The sequence below is a fragment of the Cercospora beticola genome, chromosome 4 (genome assembly GCF_033473495.1).
Source record: "Cercospora beticola chromosome 4, complete sequence".
NCBI lineage: Eukaryota > Fungi > Ascomycota > Dothideomycetes > Mycosphaerellales > Mycosphaerellaceae > Cercospora > Cercospora beticola.
In genome coordinates, this window is record NC_088938.1 from 3,688,020 (window position 1) to 3,710,686 (window position 22,667).

Genomic DNA, 22,667 nt, shown 5'->3' on the forward strand with positions numbered 1-22,667 from the left:
TCCTGAAGCTGCAAAGGGTCTCAGAAGAACGTGCACGGAGAAGCCAGAAAATCTGCCTTGAAATGATGGAACGTGGAAAGTATGTGCAATCTTGGCAATTTCTGGAGGCCTGAAGATAAGGCCAAGTGAATTTAACCTCTTTTCGTGGAGAGTCTTGCGGTGGCAATTGAACGTGAGGTCAAGATTCTGTCTTCCGACACCGGTCTTCGAGTCCGATTCTGCGGTGCGCGTCAAGAGTCCTCTGCCACTTTTTAGTCATGCGATGTCATAGTTCCGAGATGGCCCCGCAGGTGTGGAATTTTCTGAATGGGCCCTTTTCCTCGATACAAAACCTGGATCATTCACGTCAGTTGTACTTGTATGCGATGTACAATTAGAAAGGAGGAGGAAGTGCGAGAATATTGAAGCTGGATATGTTGCCAGGTGGAAGAAATGGTGCCGCCAACTGGACTTGCCCGGATCTGTGCTGGCAACGGGCAATAGAGTTGAGGCAGGCCCAGAGGAAATTCTCACGGCACGCCCAATAACAGTCTACACATATGTTTTCACTTCACATATCATGGACCTGAAGCTGTCGCCGCGCATTACCAAGCTCCGGTCCAGCAGGAACGCGTTGATTTCAAGGATGGCTTGGAACCTGGTAGTTTGCCGGGACTTCGATGCTGCGCTCCCACCGCGTTGTTCGCTCTTAGAGTCTCTAGCTGGTAGGAGTGGCAGTCCAGTACGTCAAGCCAGTGTAGAACATTGTCGTGAAGTGAAAGAGACCAGGTCGCGGTGGGAATAATACTGGACAAAGTTCAGGCTATAATGCCTCCTTGTGCTGGCTTCTCGAGACATCCACTCCTTTCGCATCTTGGTGACAATCAGCAACTGCATTCGGAGGATGATTGACGGTCGCCAATACTGAGTACCGATGTTGATATGTGATGTTGGATCTCGTCGAAGGTGGGAGAGTACGGAGGTAGCACATGCCGGCTCCACACGAGCTCGAGCCGCCTTGCCGCCGGGAGGAACCGCAACGCATTCGGAGCTCGGACGCGACATCTGTGCACTTCGTGTTGCTTTGAGCTTGCTGGCTTCCGATCAAATATGTCCCAGGATGGCGCAAAGCGCCGCACCTGCCACAGTGGCAGACTGCCCCTAGACGAGACTCGGCAGGCCGTGTGGTGACACCTTCTGCGCGAGCGTGATCCCGTTGTTTACTCCTCACCCTTGTCTCTTTTACCATCGCGCAGTCTTGTAGCTAACACCTCATTGCGCTGCCCTCTCTCTGTAGCTCATTACCGCGTTGTCTCTTACCAGCAACTCTAACGCGCCAGGTCACCATGGTTGAGCTCCGCAAGAGAAAGGAAGCTCCGCCTCCGCCCCCTCCGGCAAAGAAGCGCGCGCCATCCAAGTCCAAAGCAAAGAAGGACGCGCCAAAGGCAGAGTCGGCTGAAGCTGCCAAAGCACCTGAGGTCGCTGTGGACGACGCGCCTGCTCCAGCCGAGGCTGCCCCCAAGGAGACGTCGTCTGCAAAGGCCGGTCCTCCAAAGGTTGGTGACAGCATCGAGCTCGATGGCTTTGGCGGTGAAGTCCAGACGCACAGTGAGCAGGCGACCTCGCTCGCCAAGTTGGTAGAGGAGAGTAAGGCCGGAGTGGTACTCTTCACATACCCAAAGGCCAGCACACCAGGATGTGAGCAGGAATGCAATGTAGGCGCGACAAGAGCGCGGCTGACGCGTCGCAGGCACTACACAAGTCTGCCTGTTCCGTGATGCATACGACGACCTCACAGCAGCCGGGTTGAGCATCTACGGCTTGAGCAATGACTCGCCCAAGGCCAACAAGAACTTCGTCGAGAAGCAGAAGCTGCAGTATCCCTTGCTTTGCGACCCGAAGCAGACACTGATAGGCGCCATTGGACTGAAGAAGGCGCCGAAGGGCACCACTCGAGGCGTGTTTGTGGTCGACAAGAGCGGGAAGGTACTGGCCGCGGAGCCAGGGGGACCGGCGCCAACATTGGAGGTGGTCAAGAAGGTCGTTGCCAGTTTTGGCGGAGACGCCGGATCTGATGGCATCAAGAAGGCCGAGGACAAAGTGGATGGTGAGGACAAGGCTGCGGCTGAGACAGCGGCGGATGTTGCTGACACGGCGGCGAAGCTTGTTGACGGAGAAGACTCGAAGTTGTGAGGAGAGTACATAGTGTGCAAAGGTATGTGATGACTGATCTTGACGGAGGCGACGCAAGCTAAGTATCGAAGCAGTAGTGTCTCGGCCACGGCTCGAATGTGACGAATTCCTTGTCCCTGATACTGCCCATCTTACTGCTGGCTCTTGTGATTTTGCTTCAAAGGACACCGATGTCCTCCAAACTGCGCGCTCGGATGTCGAGATGAGGACGCAAAAGACTCCTTTCGAAACGCCGCGCAGATGCAAACATCCGGGTCGACAAGGGCAGCTGCGACGGGGAGGTGAATGTGCCGCTGGCGGTGGTTAGAGAAAACATTGTGTGAGCATGAACCGGCGAGTGTCACAGTCGCGCATGCTCGAACAAAGGATGAGAGACGTGAGAACAGACGAGACAGGTGATTGTGCATCTGCTCCTGCACCTGCTCCTGCATGTCTTCGCGCTAGCGCCAATGTCGCAGCCTGGCTAAGTTTGTGTATTTCCTTCTCTTTCTCCGTCGTCCTTTACTCCATTCACCACGCGTCGCCCCTCACTCACAAACATGGCAGAGTCTCCCACTAAGCGCAGGAAGTTGTTGTCAGACAGTTCTGAAGGTGGCGGTGTCGTCCTTACCGCACAGATGCGCCCGCGCCCTCACATCACAATGCTCTCGCCAACCAGCATGTCCCGCGACGAGTCGGAAGAAGATCGACAGCCCGTCACCATTGTCGTCGAGAGCGAGGCCCAGCTCTGTCCAGACGACGAATGCCTCAAGTTCGCTAGCGACAAGGACAACGTCATCACCACTCGCCCGTATGCTCGAACCTGCCACCACTCGGACTGTGCACTCGAAGAAGCCCCATCACGCCATTCGGGCTTCCGCCTGCTCTCGCGAGACCCGGTCGCTGATCTGAAAAGATGGCTATTGAACAGCAACATTTCCCTCAGTGGCGAGCAGCGCGATGTCGGGGACGAGTTCCGCAAATTGCAGCGAGAGTGTCACTATACGAGCGATGATCTGCGCACGGTACTCGTGTTCGCCGTACAACAAGCAGTGCTCTGCCACATCAGCATCGAGTCCATGCGCGAGTACCTCAGCCGCTGGCCGTATCGCTTCTGGTTTCACAACGGTCCGGCTGACGATGCCAATGATCCAAGCACTTACCCCGACGGCAGTCGCATCGCGCGAATGAGCAATCGCGAGCTCTGGGACAACCTTGTCATCATGGCAGTGGAAGTGGACTATCTGCGGTACTGGGAGGAGGTCATGTTGCAGAAGATATTGGAAAAGAAGTGGGTGGAGGCAAAGGAGGGGAACGTGGGGGAGATTGAGGGCTTGATGAGGTTGGGGTTTGTGGACAAGGCGATGGTGACGGAGCATTGTGGCGTGCCGGATGGATGAGATACAGAGTCGTTCGCCCGAATCACCGGTTGAGCGCATGGTGCTCATCGGTTGTTGAATGGCCGACTATCTTTGCTACGCGTCATCGACGCTTCTTGCTTGATTGGGGAAGACTGATGTGTGCATCAAGGAGAGGATGCGAGGCGGCGAGCTTGTCCGACACTATGCTGAGAGATCGATGCACATCTTCTTCCGCTCTCGGTGAAGACCTTACGCTCCACGCCATACACAAAAATGCAAGAGACCGCTCTTTCCAGATTGGATGACTCCAGCATGAGCGTTGTTGAGATTGGTCGTCGACAGCGCTACATTATTGCCGCTCATGCTCTGCACCATTACCAGTAAATAGTAGACCGCAACCAGAAGTAGGACTTTAGTCTTTGAATTTCAACAAATGTACATACGAACATGGGAGTGACATGCACAAGGCGTTCAGGAGAAATGCGTCCTGTGAATCGCGGGGGTGAATGTTGCGCGTCATTGTTGAACGTGTTCTGCTTCGCGTGCATCATCGAAAAAGTGAATTGGATCGCGGCCTGACTTTTCTGTATACATTGATCCCTGCCCAATTCAACGCGAACGTCCCTTCTCCGACACCCAAGACAGGAACAGATACATAATCGGACGCGGTCGTGAAACGAAGCGGCGTTCTCAATCGGGCCACCGTCATTTCTCTACGACAACCCGCACTTTCCATTGGAAGTCATCCCCCACACAGAGAGCCTGTGGAATCGCGACGACACCACCATGTCTTCCCGCGCTCTGCGCAAGTTGCAGCGCGAGAAGGAGGAGCAAGAGACGCTAAAGCGGCTGGAGCAGGAAGCCAAAGCCCTCGAGGAGGAAAAACAATCGGAAGATGACGAGCCACTTCCTGCGGCTAAAAAGAGCGCATTTGAGCTGCTGCAAGAGCAAGAAGAAGCAAACGAGGACGAGGATGAAGAGGAAGATGATGGCTCAGCTGAAGAACCAGAATCAATAGCGACAGCGCCTGTCCAAACTGCGCCAAAATCGACAGCGAACAAAAAGAAGAAGCGCAAGAAGAAGGGCAAGAAAGCGGCAGACGAGAGGACGAATGGACATACAGAGTCTAACCAGGCATCTGATTTGGATGATATTGATGCAGCGTTGAAGGAGCTGTCTACAAAGGGAAACTCGTCCCAGCATCTCACTGCTGCTGGAGTCGATCCTGCTCTGGACGAAGCGAATCGACTTCTTGCGATCGATAGCGCCCACTTGCATGCTTCGAACGAGATGCGCAGACTGTTTGGACGTGCCGCTCTAGAAGGCGACCGAGAGGATGCCGGGCCTCCACGGGCGGCAATGGGTGGCAATCGGAGACAGCAACGACAACAGGTTGGCTTGAGAGATGCGCTTCGAGGGCAGCGGAACGATGGGAGATCCGGCCTGTCTGCTGTGGCGTTACGCAGGAACATTTTCATTCAAGGCAAGGAAGACTGGCCGCAGGCTACCAGCGGTGGTCTGGGCATGGAGGTGGAGGAGAAGCGTGCGGATGGCACAACACTGTACCGATTTGTGCACAATACGGCCTATCAGGACGTGCAGTCGCAGTTTGAGACATGCGTGGCATCCATGGATCCGCAGCGCATGATCATGCTCCTTCAACACAATCCATACCACATCTCAACACTCCTGCAAGTCTCGGAGATTGCGAAACAAGAGCGCGACTTCACGACAGCGGGAGACCTGCTTGAGCGAGCTCTGTTCTCTTTTGGAAGAGCCGTACACAGCACCTTCACGAAGAATCTGGCTGATGGGAAAGCTCGCCTCGATTTCCGACGTCCAGAGAACAGAGAATTCTGGCTGGCCAGCTGGCGCTACATGCAAAATCTCACCATGCGGGCTACATACCGAACAGTCTATGAGTGGACGAAGATGCTGCTGTCTCTTTCTCCACAAGACGACCCCTACGCACTCTGGCTTGTACTCGATCAGTACGCACTCCGCTCCAAAGAGCAAATCGACTATCTCAACATCAGCCGCAATGCGATTTTCAAAGCTGTGCACGAAGGAATGCCGAATGTGCAGCTGAGCCAGGCGCTTGCAGAATGTAAAGCTGGAAACAAGGGGAAAGGTCAGCAACTGTTGTTCTCAGTTGTCGGTCGCTATCCGTGGTTCGTTGCACGCTTGATGCATGAACTCAATGTCGATGCGCCGCCTGCCGTATGGGGCAAGGAGGCAGCATCAGAAAAGGAGAAGCTCTATGCAGAACTGTACGCCACCCGAGCCAAGGACCTGTGGAACACGCCCGAAAATATCGACCTCCTCTTGGAAACAGCCAGTGCTGTGCCTGTAGGTACGCCAGCGGCACCGACAGACTCGTCCGAGATCGAAACAAACGTTGCCAGACACGTATTGCTCTCGGACACGCCAGCGCTTATCGCGCTCATCCCCCGCGAGTACACAAATCAAGTAGAAAGCTCGGCTGACCCACTCCCTCCTCACGACTCTATTACATCATATCATCTCGAACGAAGAGCTCCACAGCTGTCGCAATCTGGCCGTGGTCAGCAGCAGGTTCTGGCGGCCCTTCAGCAAGCACTGGCGCGTGCCTCGCAGAGGGATCCCCAGCACGATGAAATTCAGGCAGTCTCTCGCTTTTTCCGGGACCTCTTCCCGTGGTACAATCAACGATATCCCGGAGCTGCAGGCGAGGACGCTGAGATCGAAGAGCCTCCCGCAACCGCTGCGGAGATGATGACACAAGTTCGCGAGGCAGGACGAGAGAACGCCTTCGAGGATCATGCTAGACGCTTCATCGCACTACGAGGAGGTGTACAGCCAGAGCTGGATATCGAGCGAGTCCATCGTTTGCTCGTTGAGAGCGCTCCACTGGAACCACGCACGGAGCCGGCAGGGCTGAATCTTCAGCAACTTGAGACATTGCTGAGGAATGAAGGCCTCGGACAATTTGACCAGCAAGACGGCAATTTGGAGCAGCTCGCTGCTGCTCTGGACAATGTACAGAACGAAGGCGTCGAAACCGATGATGAAGACGACTTTGGTATGCCGGGTGGGTTTCGATGAATCGTTGATCTACTGACAGCTTGAGTCGTCGTTCTCCACTGATCACTCATCTCAACGAGCAATCGAATTTCATGCAGGCGTAAACTCAAAAGTAAACTCAAAGTAGAAGCCTCTCGCAAAGCTGCTAGATCACAAATTGCGCTCACGATTTCGTGGCAGGGTCGGATCCATTCGTCGTGCTTGGCCGCTGTCACTCTGAAAGGAGGACCAGACAATTCAATCGTCGTCGGCAACTCACGTTCGAAGCTTGGACATGAGCATCTCGACCACTACTTTAATGCTGCCTGCTCTCCCATTGCATTGGCCACACGCCTGGGTCAAATCTCTCTTCTTGGACAAGTACCATATGCACACAATCGAGCATCCGCGACGGCTTGAGAACGGGACAGAGCAGCTCGCTGGTTCATTCGGCAGGATTCACGCGCCTGGCACGCTGTACGAGGCCACCCGTGAGGCTCGGATGGTTAGAATACCCGACTCGGACTACGCATCATTGCACGCGAAGCTGTCGGCTCTCCTGTTGGCTGCCCGCTGCACGACGAAATGTAGTTTGAGGGCCACGGAGGAATCAGGACGCCGAAGCCCAACAGGAATCTGCACGAGATCGGACGCCGTTGTGGGTTCACCACCAACACAGAACACGCGTGGACTGCAGCCGACGAATGAGACTTCGTACGATCATTTAGAGCGATCAGATCTGGAAACACGTCTGTCTGCGACCGAAATTTTATTCCCTCGTGATGGCTGATCGATCAGTAACCTGCTTGGCAGCATGCATCGCTGACGAAGCATATGCCAAACGCAGCCAAGGCTTCACGATGCAGGTACTGTTTTGTGAAGAGAAATGTCTCAGACATAAATAAAGCGGTAGACGGTAGGCGTTTCATCACGCTCTCCAGAATTCGTCGCCTAGCAGTCACTCATCTGCAGTTTTTCCCCATTTCACACCTGCTTACACGGTCACTCACGTAGCAATGTCGTCCCCGAAGAAAGTCCTCCTCGTTGGTGTACGTTTCCGTCTATTCCACTGCAACACATATTAGCTTTCAATAGTACCCTGACTTCTATTACAGGCCAGTGGAAATCTAGGCACTCATGTCTTGAACGCCTTCCTGGAGTCACCCTACAACATCAGAATCCTCACCCGCAAAGACTCCACTTCCACGTTCCCCGATGGCATTCCCATCTTCCGAGCAGACTACTCCAACCAAACCGACCTCGAAACCGCAATGCGCGGCCACCAGATCGTCATCTGCATGGTCGCCATCTTCGCAACAGGAGGTCAACAAATCCTCATCGATGCAGCCATCGCAGCCGGAGTAGAAATCTTTCTCCCCAGCGAATTCGGCCCTCCATCCCGTGATGCGAAATTCGCCGCTTTACATCCTGCTTTACCGCCGAAAGTCGCAACGGTAGATTATCTTCGAACGAAAGAAGATTTAATTTCCTGGTCGGCATTGATTCCTGGTGCATTTTTCGATTGGGGGATGGAATTGGGACTTTTTGGGTTTGATGTACAAATGAAGACTGCAACATTGATTGATGGCGGAACGGCTGTCTTCACAGCCTCAACGCTGCCGACGATCGCGAAGGGAATTTTAGCGATGTTGGAACAGTTCGATTTGGTGAAGAATCAATATGTTTATATTTCGTCGTTTCATATTTGTCAGAAGGATGTTTTGGAGGTTTTGGAGAGGATTGATGGGGAAAAGTGGACTGTCAAACATGTTACATCGGAGGAAGTTATTGCGCAGGGACGGGAGAAATTGGCTGGTGGGGATACGATAGGGGCTATTGATCTTGTGGGTGGTGGGGCGCTTGGGAGGGAGGCTTTGGGCGATTCGAGGCCTTGGGGAATGTGGGATGAGAAGTTGGGGATTCCGAGGGGTGATTTGGAGGTGGCGGTTAGAGAGGCGATTGCATGAGGTGAGGTCTGAATACTTCTCTTGGTCGACTCTTGAAACTCCGAGGGACAGTCGTTGCTGCCAAGCATCCAGAGGATTTGTGATCTTAGTCAGCGGCGAAGAGCGAAGCTTGGAAGCTTCCTCGGCCTCGCGCTACTGCTGTATACTTTGAACCTCCCAGTCTCACTCTCACGAGCTCGCTTATCATCGACTTCATCATTCGCCATGAAGCTGTTCGATGCTCCACGTGGAACTCCATACGCTCTGCGTTTCTTCATTCTTGAGCGGCGTGGACTGAGCCTTGACATCCAAAATGTCGACACTGCCACCCTCGAGAACAGGCGATCAGCTTATCTGAAGGTAAATGCCAGAGGCACCGTACCAGCACTGCAACTCGACGACGGCATAACAGTCATCACCGAACTCTCAGCCGTGGCCGAATACCTAGATGAAGTTGCACAAGGTGACTATCCTTCACTGTTCGGTTCCAATGCGCAAGAACGAGCGGAAACCAGAATGTGGTTCAGGAGACTGGATACAGAGATCTGTCAGCCTGTGATCGAATGGTGGCGAGACGATCCTGTCAATCTGGATCTCTTCTTGGGTCACCGCATTCCATGTCCTGAAGCGAGGCTCACCACGAAGCTGAGAGTAAATCAAGCATTGAACCAACTTGAGAACGATCTCGAAGGCAAGACCTGGCTGTGCGGGGATAGATTCTCCGCAGCAGACATCTTGTCGTATGGACTACTGTGGAGAGTGGTTGTTCGAGGCGGGGGCGACTGGGTTCTGAATCCTGCGAGGAGAAATGTCGTGGCGTGGTGGACAAGGATTAAGGAGCAGCCTGCTTCTTCACAAGCAGAGGACGTCTTCACGGACGGAGCATTCCGCAACTGATTCCGTGTCGTATACGCATAGCCGCATACCTTGGTGGGACAGACTGAGTCAGACCATCATCGGACCGTGCGTTGAGCTTTTGTTAGTCTAGCTGGGATCATGCTGGCATGACACGCACTACTCCACATCCCTATTCAGCTTCTGCACGTTGAGATCAATAGGGCACGAAAGTTGCTCGCATCTCGCACCGTGGGTCATGGATGCCCGGAAAGCTTAACAGACTGCATCGTATAGTGGTTTCGCCAACGAACCAGGAACCTCCGGTCTTGCGATTGCTGAAATGAATCCTCTGCAGGCTATTTGATCGAGAAGGCTACCGTGATTCAGGATCTGCGAGAACCTGACCCCTACGCTTGTGCTGGATCTTGGACAGCAATCGGCATATAAGTATTGTGCAGTGTCACAGTCACAGCCGCTTGCATCCTGCAAGACACAAGCCCGAAAGACTGCCTGAACAGCCCGAGAAACGCGATTTAAGATTTGAAGAAACGTCATGGGCAACATCTGGCCCTGTGACCTGTCTCGCCATTTCCAAATCTGTCCCGGTGAGTTAGAGCTTTCATACGCCTGTCAGCCAATCCTCAGTCGCGCGTTGGCTTCGGCAATTGCACTGGACAAGCAGTTTTATTGACACACGGGACTCATTCTAAGGGCCCACATGTTTGAGTAGGGTTAGGACAATGAATGAAGCATGTCCCCTCTTCACTGTTGTGCTGTATGCATTGTTTGATATCCTTGTCCAGCTCCGGACTAAGGGAGTGGAATACTGCATGGCTTTCGCACCACTGGAGAAACTAGCACCTTGTACCATGTTGGTCTGAGCCCAGGAAGCTGGTCAGGTGCAATCCTATCGTTCACCGCATCGCGAGCAGGATCAGGGGTTGCACAGTTCGGACACGGAGTTGATGACCTGCCAAAGTGAGAAGCTCGAACCGACAACGGAGCCGACTGGGCATTGAACAATGCTCTTCACTGAAGGGATCGAAACACGGATGCATGTCGGTGTTGCTTTGGCTATGGTACACATACAACAGCTAACAGTTGCGACTGCCTGCGGTTCGCGTGTGCTAATGACAGTGATGGCAACGTTTTTGTTCGTACAAGAGCTTGCCACGACCTTCTGTGGCTGCGACGACCAGATCACTGTATCCAGCGGTCGTCAAGGACGGCCAAAGCGTTAAATCTTTTCTTCTCCTGTCGGCCGATGGCCCAATGAAATGGCCCTTGCAGCCACAGAGGACCGTGGCAAGCTCCTGTACGATGCTTGACGATGCCACCATGGTCTTCGTTGATTGTATGCAAGGTTCCAGCGCCGTTCAATGCTTTCGGCTTCTTCACGCGTTACATATCGTTATTCTCTAGCCACGATTGCATTGCTTCTGGATCCCGGCAGTGAAATTTGATGCCACATGCCCATGGAATTGCTTGTGCTTCTGTGGGTGTGGCGGTGTCGGCCAACGCATCCATCTCGAGCGAGCATTCTCGTTGATTGCGGAAGAGTGGGAACACGTCTTTCTTGGCTTCTTCGCTCATGGGTTGGCGCTCCCAGGTGAAGAAATGGATCAGAAGTACGAGCGTGGAGTATAGTCCCCTGCTGGCCACTGGTCGCAGCAATCAGAATATCGCTCTCGTGCCAGATTTTGTAAAAGACACCAGAGGAGGCCACACTTACTTTCGAATCCAGGGCATGCTCGTCGACCAGCGCCAAATGTGAGGATTGGCACGCCGATCTTGTCACCTGGCGCCTCGAGCATGTCTGTACGGCCTTTGTGACCGTTCATCCAACGCTCTGGACGGAAGTCGTCTGGATAGTCGAAGACATTCGGGTCGTGGTTGGCGGAGTACAGGTTCATGATCGTCAACTGACCAAATCAGCATCACGGACAATGCTGACATACGCTCTGTAACACTCACCGTTCCTTTCGGTATCTTCATGCCTCTGTATGTGGCACCTTCGAGTGTCTCACGTGGGAAGCCAAGGCGGACGGGAGTGTAGACACGCGATCCTTCCTGGGAGAAGTCGTCAGAAAGTTGCGAAAGAAGACATCATAACACGAACTCACGAGATGCAGAGCTTTGACGAATTCAACACGATCGACATCGTGAGGATCTGGAGGTCCGTCGCCGTACACTTCGCGAATGGCGCTATAGGCTGCCTCTTGGAGGTCGGGACGATTGGCAAGATAACCTACTGTCCAATTGAGTGCATAGCCGAGATTGACGCCAGCGGCGACTGCGAAACATATCATTAGCAGATGACTGGGAACTCAGAGACGAGCTGAGCACTTACTACCTGTGTATGAGGCCAACAGGATTTGGGTGTCATCCAACAGATTCTTCTTCAAAATGTTGCCCATAATGGAAGGAGGCGCCGTCCCCGCCTCGATGTCAGCCTTCAGGTCATGGAGCAGCTTGTCGATGTATACGCCTTGCTTGCGGCGGTAGCCCCGTGCACGATCTTCTGCTTCATCGCAGGACCAGCTCTCTATGCCAAGGGTTTTGCCGATGCTGTAAATGATCCGTTTGACGCCGCGCAGAATCGGTACGTAGTCTCGAGCTGGAAACCCCACAGTACGTTGGCGAAAGATGTTGGTCTCGTTCTCAGCCAGCATGGCGACAGTGTCATCGTCGAGAGGAAGTCCCATCAACTGCTCGGAGACTTGTCCAGTTCCGAAACGATGGAGGATGTCAGCCATGTCTACCGCATGACCTTTGCTGATGCCGAAGACTTCTCCCAGAAGTTTCTTGAGCTTTGGATGGATCACCTTGGTGTATGTGGGCAGCACCCGGGGTGTTACTTGAGCATTGAAGGCTTTACGAGTGCGCTGAACAGAGTCGTTGATTGGTGATGCTGTTGATCGATCCCATCAGCCCATTTGCTCTTTTCAGCTCTGTTGACATAACTCACTGCCGACTGTCCAGATACCGTTGGATGCATAATCCGAGTGAAAAAGCTTGAAGATGGGACGTGACGAGTAAGCAATATTTTGCTGCACAACAGTCTCTGCGAGTGCTTTGTGGCTGTTGATGACAACCTACGATGCCGTCAGATCGAGACATCAGCTACTGGATCGAATTGCTCAGGCTACCATCTCGCGCTCGCCAAGCTCGCACCGGATGACATCGCCATACTTGGCTTGCCACTCTTTCAACTTCTGGATGTGGCCATCCTTCATCTACTTGCTATCAGTACGAGAAAATCGTGATCTAGTTGATCGACACTTGGTCAACTTACATCGTAGAGATTACCAAGGATAGGCCATCCACTGGGACCGGGCAGATTGGTGCCATGCGGGGCTCCTCCAAGAGCACGATTGATTGTCCAGGCGATGCGCGAAAGGAGTTTGCATTGATTTTGTCCGACTAGGATGAGGAAGACGACGCCGAAGAGCAGTAGGCCATTGACCACGGTACTTTGCCCGTACCTGACTAAGGCCGCCTCCATGGTGATGCCTCGTTGCAAGACTCGTGAGCTCTTTCCAAGAAACGGATCCGCACTTTAAAGTATTTCAGCATCACGAACGGCTCTGTTGTGGCGACTAAACTGCCCTTTCTCCGCACATAAGGCGACTAGGGACCTACAAGCATTGTGGAGACCACGAGGCTGGGCCGGTCATGCCATGGGTTGTTAGTCGACCGTATTTCCCATCCTATGCTGAGCACGAAGCGTAATCGACCGTCTGGATCCCGGTAGCGCCTGGAGCAGCCCAGACATATCCTTGATGTTCCGCAATGGAACTGACTGTTGGTCCATACGACCGAGTTGGTCTGTTGTTTGAGAGGCACACGCTCGCCGGACAAGCAATAGATGCGCGTGAAACTGTCGCTATTCTTCTCGTCTCTCAGCGCAAACCTTGGCCGATCAGGCAGAATTCCTCAAATCTGGCAGTCTCTTGTCGACGTGATAATGGAGAAGTCTGGCACTATTGTGATCGCGATCAGTGCGTATTGCCAGGCGTCTCGGTCTAAGAAACTGACTCAGCATACCACAGGAGTACGCGCAAACACGCCCCTGCTTTCGACTTTGTCACGCGTCGCAGAGGCCGCGCACCGATTGCAGTTCCAAGGACATAGGGTCATCATCTGCACTACTGGAGTGGTCGACATTGGCATGCTCGATCATCGAAGATCAGAGCAGTGTCCTGACGACATCTCCAAAGATACATTGGCTGCTCTTGGACAAGCAAAGCTCACAGCAATGTGGGGCCAGCTCTTCGGCCATCTGCGACAGTCCATAGCCCAGGTCCCGATTTCGAAGGATGACATCAAATCTACAGCACGGCTGAAGAAGATCCAACATGTACTCAAGGACCTGCTGATGCACGACGCGATTCCGATCGTGAGTGTACATGGCAGAATACTGCCTGCAATGGACCCATCCTCTGAAGCGAGTTATCTGGGATGTCTCCTGGCAGCCATCACTGATAGTGCTTATATTGTCGTGGCTAGGACAACGCGCGGCGATCTGCATCAAACAGAACTCCGTACCTGTCTTGACTTGGCGCTGATGGCTACGACTGCGATGGACATAGGAGCGGGGAATTTTGCAGCTGTTCATCTGGAATGTCGCGACCATGATGCCGAAAAAGCGATTGATTATGGATGCAAGCTTATTGTCGAAGACATTGGGTCATTCGATAAATTGCCTCCTACGATCAAAAGGCTGCAGACAGAGCGAATTCAACACTGAGATTGTGTTTCCCGAGCCTGGTCAAGGGCTCGACGAGGCTGCCGCAGTGCTACGCCGCGACCACAGCTTGGCTTGCGACCCTCTTGTCGAGTCTGCACAAGACGCCCGGCGTTCAGTCTCACGCGTGGTCTTAATGGGCGAGAATCCTAGTCAAACGATCGTTGTTGGCTACGTCGGCGGTGACATGGAATGCAACAAAGCATACACTAGCGTAAACCACATGAAGTAGTTCCTCCGACGTGCATTCTCGTGCAATCTCTTCGAGCTGCACCATAGGCGAGTAGGACGTAAGGACATACTTTTGGAGTGCACCACCAGTGAGAAGTGCCACCACTGTCGAGCTGCGCATTTCTAATGCACCAAAGACATGCAAGACCGCCGTCTCAAATGATCCCTACGCTGCGAGATTGTGAACGTGTCTTTGCAGGGGACAATTGTAATCACGATCGATGAGGGGTATTGGCCTGAAGCTGGCAGAATGGACGTCTGGGACTTGCTGCGGACTTGAAATTGCCATCGCTAGCAATGCAAAATGCAAGCAATTACTCATCGTGCAACATCGTGCACCCTTCCATGGTTGGCTGATCTCCTCACCGTGCCTGTAGTTCGTACAGTGCAAAAGCGGACTGGGGTAATTGTGGGGAACCTTGAGGATCTCTACAATCCATGGTTGATCGTGCAACACCTCAGCTCGGTACTTGAAGTTCGGCATAATCACTGACTTTGGATTATCGGGGCATGCTGGACGCGTGACTTTCTACAGAACGTCAGCCATTCGTCGCTAGGCTGCTAGAGCTCCAGTGCTCTTGTAGGGCGATCCCAGTGGCTGAACCGCGCTGGATCTTATGCTTGAGCCAGTTCCAGTAATCACCTCATTCAAGCTTCGCCTTTGTTCACCAATCAGACTTCCAAGTAGAAGGGATACTGCCGGAGCCTACTGACCAGGAAGGGTAAGACTAGCTTTGCGCTTGCAGGGGTGATTGGGGGGTTCTTCAGACCACATGTCGAAACCTGCAACAATACTCCGCAACGGATAGCTCCACATTGTCGCAACCTTTACGACCCTGTCAAGAGCCTTTTCCCACCCAGCCCTATGAGCGAGGTTCACACCACGCTGAACCAACGATCAAGGCAGCGACTAAAGGAGCAGTCTTCAACACCTGGTCCAGAGACGCATGGCTATTGTACCATGATTACGCGTTTCGGGTCAGCTGCGGCATATCACTCATTCGCGTCGAAGTTCATCAGCGCCGTAAGATGCGATCCCAGGCTAGTTTGGCAGTCAGCCAGTCATCACATATCAATGTGAGCTGGAACTACCGGCCACATTTGCCATGTTCGAACTTCAAGCCACCTTGTTGTGGCGGAACGACTCTTCATCGTATGACTAGCACCTGACGACACTTGCTCGTTCGAGAACAGCGCACGACGCAGCCAGCTCTTCGACTTTTGGAACACTCCAAATCTAAAGCTCAGTCGACCCGCGGTGCGAGAAACGTACCATGCTCCGAGAAAGAGTCTAATGCGTACCCGTGTCTCCTTGTGGCCGTGCAATGACAACCGCTGGGCCTTTGGCAGACTGAGCGCCTGGTGCACAAAAGCCTTCCATCATCGATGTTACGCCCCTCGTCGTGTGCTCCACACCATACAATACCCTGATCCTGGGCAGCTCAGCTCGCGTGTCTTCTCTACAGTACGGCCGTCGGCCATGTTGTTGTCGTGGCCCCATCTTTCCGTCAGCCCGGCAGGCTTTCACCCGTTGTGTATGCTTTGTGGAGTCTTCATGCCCGAATCATGAGCTCTAGGCTACGACCGTGTGCCTGAACTTGTCGGAGATATGGCCCGCATGATTCGACCTCCGTCTGAGCGAGATGGCGGGGAGGCTGGGTGATTGACGAGCTACCCACTTCTGCCCGCACTTGACAGCAATGTCCTGAACTATTAGAAATTCGTGTAGCCCCGCTGTCTCACACGCTTGTAACAAAATCCCCCGCAAATATCGAAGGAGATAATGTCGCTCTCCGTGCAGCTCGAGACGCCACACTCTGGCAAATATGAGCAGCCTATCGGCCTGTGGGTTCTCGTGCAACATCCTCCAAATTTTCGAGATCAAGCCTACTGATACCCCTGCAGTTTCATCAACGGCGAGTTTGTACCCAGCTCCAAAGGGCGAAAATTCGAAACAATCAATCCGACAACCGAAGAAGTGATCACTTCTGTCTATGAAGGTGACGAGGAAGACATCGACAAAGCAGTCGCGGCAGCGCGCAAAGCTTTCGAAGGACCATGGAAGAAAGTCACACCAGAAGATCGTGGCAAGCTTTTGAATCGTCTTGCCCAGCTTTTCGATGAGAATAACGATTTGCTCGCCTCGATCGAAGCTCTTGACAATGGCAAGTCTATCACCATGGCCAAAGTGGACATCAATCTATGCTCGGGCTGTCTTCGATACTATGGGTAAGCAAACGCTCAACAAGGTCAAACCACCATGAATGACCCGTCACTGATTTTTGAGGCCAGAGGCTGGGCGGACAAGATTGAAGGCAAGGTGGTGGACGTTGCTCCCGACACCTTCAATTATATAAGGAAGGAGGCGATTGGTGTTTGTGGGCAGATCATTCCATGGAATTTCCCATTGCTCATGTACGTAGCATCGATCGACTTGTAGCCTGGTTGCTAACAAGTGGGCAGGTGGTCATGGAAGGTCGGTCCAGCAATTGCGGCGGGCAACACCGTTGTGATCAAAACCGCAGAGCAAACGCCACTGAGCGCTCTGGTGGCTGCAAGGCTGGTATCGGAGGCTGGATTCCCGCCTGGTGTTATCAATATCGTGTCGGGCTTTGGCAAGACTGCTGGAGCCGCGCTTGCATCCCACATGGATGTCGATAAGATTGCCTTTACCGGGTCGACTGTCGTAGGAAGAACCATTCTCAAGGCTGCAGCCAGCTCGAACCTGAAGAAGGTATGCAATTGCTTCACATATCCCGCGCAAGCTACAGTGAATTCGTTAACATGGCGGTGTAGGTCACTTTGGAGCTTGGTGGAAAGTCGCCAAACATCGTGTTTAACGATGCGAACATTGACAACGCGATCTCGTGGGTCAACTTTGGCATCTTCTACAACCATGGCCAGTGTTGCGTTGCAGGATCGCGCATTTATGTTCAAGAAGGTATGTCGCTCTCACCCCTTCGGCTGAACAGCATGCTGATAGGTCGCAGGCATCTACGACGAGTTTGTCAAGCGGTTTGCAGAGCGAGCACGGGCGAACAAGGTCGGAGATCCATTCGCCAAAGACACATTCCAAGGGCCACAGGTCTCCAAGGTCCAATTCGATCGTGTGATGAGGTAAGGCTGCTGCTTTCGATTCCTGACAGTTGTTGACAATGTGTTAGCTACATCAACTCCGGCAAGTCCGCAGGTGCCAAAGTCGAGACTGGTGGGACTCGCAAAGGCGATAAAGGATACTTTATCGAGCCAACAATCTTTTCCAATGTCACAGAGGTGAGCTAGGCAGCGAAGCATATTGTGCCGAGGCGTTGTTACTGACACATTCTTCAGGATATGCAAATCCAGCAGGAAGAAATCTTCGGACCTGTATGCTCGATTGCCAAATTCAAGACCAAAGAAGACGCGATTCGCGTAGGAAACAACACAAACTATGGCCTTGCTGCCGCTGTGCACACGCAAAACCTGAACACTGCAATTGAGGTATGTTGAACGCCATCGCAATGTCATGGTCAAGATGTCACTGTGCTGAGACTCGGATGTGCAGGTGTCCAATGCTCTCAAGGCAGGTACCGTCTGGGTGAATACGTACAACGCAATTCACCATCAGATGCCTTTTGGAGGCTATAAGGAATCAGGAATTGGTCGCGAGCTTGGTGAGGCTGCCTTGGACAACTACGTTCAGCAGAAATCAGTCCACATCAGGCTTGGCGATGCGTTGTTTGGCTAGCTGTCATCAAGTCCGGCTGGAGACTTGCTGGGAGATTCTTGCAGAATGGCGCAAATGAATGTACTTAATCGTGGGCGTGGAATCATGGACGGTCACCGCCTGGTTGCTCTGGTGGCGTCCCTGATTCGGCAAAAGTCCTGTTCCTGCGTAGAGTTCGCCTCGGTCCAACGCAATGCCCACGGAAAGACGAGGAATTTCGTCAGCTCTAATGGATCCGAAGCTTGCCACATCTTCCCTGCGACCTGATTACACGATTCCGTACATGTGGCGGTGTAGTACTCTTAGTGCTGATGCTTCGATCCCAGCTAGCACAACGTGACGAGTATCGGTAGTTGGACTTTGCTCTCTCGTGTCAGACTGTCGACGCGTCTGCGAGTCAAGTACGCACGATAACCTGTGGGTGTCTCGGTCCATTTCGTTGGCAAAGCATGTCCGCGTGATTCGCCAGGTTCAGCCCGACTGCGGGCAGAAGTGATCCATCACCAATGGCGGAAAGGCGGCAGGGAGCAATTCGAGGTATTGGACATCCGCCGCAGGACAGACATTCGATAGCTCCAATCGGTGCTGGCGTAGGAGGTAGAAGTTTACCTGCGCTACAGGGCAAACACGGCGTGAGGTCGGCAAAGACTTTTTAAGATTTTCGCGGGTGCTGCGGGAGAGCCACTGTCGCCCGAGCGGAGCGGGGAAGCGATCTGGATGTGTGATTGGTCATTCCCCCTGGGGTCATCTCCTGGCTGATGTTGTGAGAGAGAAGTCCGGATCGCAGCTTCTTCAGCACAAGACTCTGTGACCCATTGAAGGTCATACCACGCTCAACAGTGCAGTGAAGTCGGCCCACTGCAGCTTTCTACTGTTGCGATTCCGATCTTCGCCGCTGTTGAAGTCCGGGTCTTCCAGCTCCGCGTGGAAAAATTGTTCAGACCGTGGCGCCAGAAAACCCAGTGCAGAGCAACATGGTCCACGGAATGAGCCTTGTAGCTGTCACAGCGCGCCTTGCGTTTTCATCCAGCATGCGAGGTTCTGTACGTTGGCCTGAGCCACGTGGCTACAATCGAAGGTTTGGATCCCAGCTCTTGTGGAATGTCTGTTCCATTCGAGTGCATGGCTGCTTAGGGCATCCCCGTGAGGAGACAAGAGAGTTCGAGCATGCCGGTCTGTTGCCGTTGGTTCATTATTATTGCCTAGATGGTGGACAGTAGTCAGTCCGCCGGCGACACGTATACAGCTATGCCATTCGGAGCTAGCACTCCGTTCATCCGAAGGGAGCGACGTCACCAAAACAGCACAGATCTTGAGCTTTGCCGACCACAGCATTTGTACAGCAAACCACTCGCCATGCATCATGGGCGACCAAGGCCTCACAGTGCAAGACGCAGAGGCGTTGCTCGATGCCGTCGTTGACTTTCCAGATATCAATGCTCAATTCGAGCGTATCCGACCAATTACGAATTTCCGGAAGGACGATTCCGAGGCAAGAATACTTTACATATGTCGAAAGCTGCCGCAGGCAGATGGCAAATTAAGCAATGACAGCTCGAATGCCGAGGATTCACAGCTGTTCGTGCTCAAATGCAAGGTCCAGTAGGTAGCGGCAGCAACATCACAAGCAATTACTTTGCTCATTAGTGTCACAGAGCGCCATCTGTACTTGCCAACGGACTGACAACACCCATTACTGGGCCAAGTCCCCATACAAAAGCTGAGCAAGAGGCACTACAGAAATTTGCGGACACCCAATCACCTGGCCTCCCACATTTAGTGGCTACGAAATTGCTCACGCAAGATGAGAAGGGGCCAATGCCTGGAGGATATATTTCCTACACAGTGATGACTTTGATGCCGGGGAAAGATCTGATGGAAGCCAAATTCTGGAGCATGCCCGAAGAGCAACAGAACCGAATTCGAGATGCCTTTCGACAAATAATCAAGTACGCGAGGAAGCTGTGCATCAAGATTGAATTCAAGTATTGACAAGTTTGACAGGAATGTATGGGCGCTAGGCATGGAGCCTTATGATTGCGCCCTGCGGAATATTCTCTGGGAAGAAGCGACGGAAATACTGTATGTGCTGAGAGTTCGGCCTGGTCGCTGGTTCAGTTCAGAGACCATTGATCTAATCAATTGCAACTTCGCAGGTCTCTTGTCGACTTTGAACATTATCATCCCATGACCAAAGACCTGATCAACATGGACCTCAACAACGAGATGATGAGATGGGGGATCGTCCGACGGCCTCCTCATACCTCGCACTGGAAAGCATTCTTCGAGATGGAAGGACTATACAATTGAGCAAGATGCCTCGCACAAGATAGACCGCAGCTATACCACTAGCGAGTCGAAAACGTCACTCCTGCGAAGCACATCGAGTGGTAAACCGAAATTGATGACGACCATTGGCCAGCCGCCTTCAAGACACAGCGATTCGATCAAAACTTCTGATTGATTCAAACTATCTCGCGGCTGTACCGTCAAGCCCAATTGTGTTCGCATTTGCATCTAAATCCTCGGCCGACCTTAATATCTTCAATGTGCGAATCGGAAGTCCAACCTCCTGTTGCCTTGGTCTTTGGTGGTGCTGAGGTAGTCTTCTTTCTCCTCGGTAGTTAATGCATTCCAAGTCTGATCGCGTCGCCTGTGGTCGTGGTTAGCAGAAAGTCCGTTTCAAGTCATGTAGCTTCACCTACCTGTTCACTTCAACGTAGAACATCTTGGCTGCAACGAAGAGAGCCATGTTGAATATGCACACTGCGATCAGGGCAGCATTTCCCTTTCGATACAGTGGCTTGTCTTTTTCTCGGTAGATCTGCGAAGATATGATGCTCGACGTTTGCACAGACATGTTGTATAATGCCGAGGCTACAGTTCTTGTTCTCACGGTTCCAGCATTCCGGCTTGTGATAGCGACCAGGATTGCGTGAATGTAAGGATGTCCAACAAGCATCGTCGCGATGACCCATTTGCCCCAGTGACTGCTATCTGCTGGAAGAATCTCGAGAGCGATCAGCAGCGGAAGTGCGTAGAGCTGTCCAAGAACGCCAAGCACAAAGCGCTGGTTGATCTTTTCGGATAGCCAGGTCCAGAAGAGCAATTGTACGATGAAGAGCACGTATGCCGGAATGGTCAATAAGTTTGTCTCGAATGTGCCAAAGCCAAGTGCCTTGAGATTAAGTGTGAGGTAGGCCGTTGGGGGTTGGGTTGGTATTCCCCAACTGAGTCCAATGAGGTAGACCGGCCACATGTGCTTATCTGTGAGACACCTCCAAAGCATGGACAGCGAGAGGCCTTCACGGTTGTTCATGTCGCCCTTGGAGGGATCATCACAAATAACCCTGTTGGCGATGATGGTCTCCTCACGGACGCTGAACCAACCATTCTTGCCGCGGAACCAGCTGGCGGTGTCATAAGGACTTGCAGGCAAGTAGAACCAGGCGAGGATACCGATGAGACTAGTGAGCATGCCTTCTAAAGCGAAAAGACACTGCCATCTGGATGTGAACGAACTGTCAGCAATGTTCGATAGCGCAGTTGTGAAGTACTCACCCTGCGAGCCCATTGATACCGCGCATTCGCAAGATCCCGTAAGCTAGGAAGGCTGAAACGATTTGTGTTGATTGATAAGCCACCCAGAAGAACGACAGTCGTCGAGGCAGTTCCTTGGACGTGTAGTAATATGACAAATAGAGGATTGTGTCTGGAATGAAGCCACCTTCGATCAATCCGAGCAGAGATCGGCAGATGAAGTACGAAGTTCTGCCGCTGAGGAAGACTTGCATACTGGCGACGAACGACCACGAGACCATCTGTAAGAACATCAGTACTGTGTGAGTGACAGTGCGCCGCCACTTCCGGCCATACCTGTATCGGAATCCACCTGTAGCGCAAGGTGTTAGCATTGGGCTCTGCTGGAGACGTTGCGCGGGCACAGTAGAATCATACCTATCAGGACCCAGTCTTTTCGATATCATTTGCGAAGGCAGTTCAGCAAACAGAAATGAGCAAAAAAAGATGGTCTGTCCATTATTGTAATCGTTGGTGTTCATGCCAAGATCGGGGAGTAGATTGTCGCTCAATGCCTGAGAGATGTTGCCACGATCCAGCCTGAGGCGAATAATTAGCATATTATCCTCGTTGACAATGACGTCTTAGCCACATACTGAAGAGCGAAGAACATCAAGCATGCAAATGTACAAATTCTCCAATCGATCTTTCGGACCAGAGCCTTCTCCTCAGCTGGCTCCCAAGCAAAGTCTGGGTCATATCGATGCAATCCCTCCCAGTGGTCTGCAGGCTTGTAGAAAGAAGTCAAGCCTTCTGATGCAAATGTCGTGCTGTTGCCTCCAGGCTGTCCGTGGTCGGGCTTGGTGGCGATGTTTGCTGTCTCAAAGCCTGACGCCAATATCGAAGTAACAGAAGTCCTCCTGCGATTGTCACCAGCGGAGGTCGGAGTGATCAGAGAGACTCGTGGCTCCTTGTCGAAGTCTGACATGTTCTTGGCAGGACTTGACTCTGCGGCTTGACTGTGGTCTGGGCACGAAGCTTCCCTGGGTTGGACAAGATCAATGCCTAGATGAACTAGCAGAGCTTACCGCTTCTATATGATGCGTCGCAACGTCTTCGACGAAAAC

The 22,667-nt window shown here is 52.7% G+C and overlaps 10 protein-coding genes across 10 annotated transcripts; 8 read left to right on the forward strand and 2 right to left on the reverse strand.

Moving 5' to 3' along the window:
• Positions 1–1,325: 1,325 nt before the first annotated feature.
• Positions 1,326–2,172, forward strand: RHO25_007065 (uncharacterized protein; the record flags this gene model as incomplete). The annotated part of the gene is made up of 2 exons (XM_023597848.2): positions 1,326–1,677; positions 1,730–2,172. 2 exons carry the CDS (start codon positions 1,326–1,328, stop codon positions 2,170–2,172), a joined length of 795 nt encoding a protein of 264 aa, XP_023452379.1.
• Positions 2,173–2,711: 539 nt separating this feature from the next.
• RHO25_007066 (uncharacterized protein) lies at positions 2,712–3,551 on the forward strand (the record flags this gene model as incomplete). The annotated part of the gene is made up of 1 exon (XM_023597849.2): positions 2,712–3,551. One exon carries the CDS (start codon positions 2,712–2,714, stop codon positions 3,549–3,551), a length of 840 nt encoding a protein of 279 aa, XP_023452376.2.
• A 747-nt stretch (positions 3,552–4,298) lies between these two features.
• RHO25_007067 (uncharacterized protein) lies at positions 4,299–6,596 on the forward strand (the record flags this gene model as incomplete). The annotated part of the gene is made up of 1 exon (XM_023597850.2): positions 4,299–6,596. The coding sequence occupies one exon, from the start codon at positions 4,299–4,301 to the stop codon at positions 6,594–6,596; it is 2,298 nt and encodes a 765-aa protein (XP_023452375.1).
• A 974-nt stretch (positions 6,597–7,570) lies between these two features.
• On the forward strand, positions 7,571–8,521 carry RHO25_007068 (uncharacterized protein; the record flags this gene model as incomplete). Its single annotated transcript, XM_023597851.2, has 2 exons — positions 7,571–7,603; positions 7,670–8,521. The coding sequence occupies 2 exons, from the start codon at positions 7,571–7,573 to the stop codon at positions 8,519–8,521; spliced, it is 885 nt and encodes a 294-aa protein (XP_023452591.2).
• A 204-nt stretch (positions 8,522–8,725) lies between these two features.
• RHO25_007069 (uncharacterized protein) lies at positions 8,726–9,397 on the forward strand (the record flags this gene model as incomplete). The annotated part of the gene is made up of 1 exon (XM_065602882.1): positions 8,726–9,397. One exon carries the CDS (start codon positions 8,726–8,728, stop codon positions 9,395–9,397), a length of 672 nt encoding a protein of 223 aa, XP_065458954.1.
• A 1,341-nt stretch (positions 9,398–10,738) lies between these two features.
• On the reverse strand, positions 10,739–12,842 carry RHO25_007070 (uncharacterized protein; the record flags this gene model as incomplete). The annotated part of the gene is made up of 8 exons (XM_023597852.1): positions 10,739–10,998; positions 11,070–11,259; positions 11,312–11,407; positions 11,461–11,630; positions 11,688–12,248; positions 12,306–12,432; positions 12,487–12,573; positions 12,633–12,842. 8 exons carry the CDS (start codon positions 12,840–12,842, stop codon positions 10,739–10,741), a joined length of 1,701 nt encoding a protein of 566 aa, XP_023452592.1.
• A 462-nt stretch (positions 12,843–13,304) lies between these two features.
• RHO25_007071 (uncharacterized protein) lies at positions 13,305–14,087 on the forward strand (the record flags this gene model as incomplete). Its single annotated transcript, XM_065602883.1, has 2 exons — positions 13,305–13,338; positions 13,390–14,087. The coding sequence occupies 2 exons, from the start codon at positions 13,305–13,307 to the stop codon at positions 14,085–14,087; spliced, it is 732 nt and encodes a 243-aa protein (XP_065458955.1).
• A 2,011-nt stretch (positions 14,088–16,098) lies between these two features.
• CLAH10_1 (Aldehyde dehydrogenase) lies at positions 16,099–18,042 on the forward strand (the record flags this gene model as incomplete). The annotated part of the gene is made up of 9 exons (XM_023597854.2): positions 16,099–16,160; positions 16,221–16,544; positions 16,608–16,730; positions 16,779–17,049; positions 17,112–17,256; positions 17,306–17,432; positions 17,480–17,588; positions 17,646–17,795; positions 17,860–18,042. 9 exons carry the CDS (start codon positions 16,099–16,101, stop codon positions 18,040–18,042), a joined length of 1,494 nt encoding a protein of 497 aa, XP_023452589.1.
• Positions 18,043–19,384: 1,342 nt separating this feature from the next.
• RHO25_007073 (uncharacterized protein) lies at positions 19,385–20,331 on the forward strand (the record flags this gene model as incomplete). Its single annotated transcript, XM_023597855.2, has 4 exons — positions 19,385–19,623; positions 19,677–19,970; positions 20,026–20,103; positions 20,178–20,331. 4 exons carry the CDS (start codon positions 19,385–19,387, stop codon positions 20,329–20,331), a joined length of 765 nt encoding a protein of 254 aa, XP_023452590.1.
• Positions 20,332–20,565: 234 nt separating this feature from the next.
• RHO25_007074 (uncharacterized protein) lies at positions 20,566–22,528 on the reverse strand (the record flags this gene model as incomplete). Its single annotated transcript, XM_023597856.1, has 6 exons — positions 20,566–20,674; positions 20,727–21,527; positions 21,583–21,842; positions 21,898–21,913; positions 21,979–22,140; positions 22,197–22,528. The coding sequence occupies 6 exons, from the start codon at positions 22,526–22,528 to the stop codon at positions 20,566–20,568; spliced, it is 1,680 nt and encodes a 559-aa protein (XP_023452597.1).
• Positions 22,529–22,667: the final 139 nt, after the last annotated feature.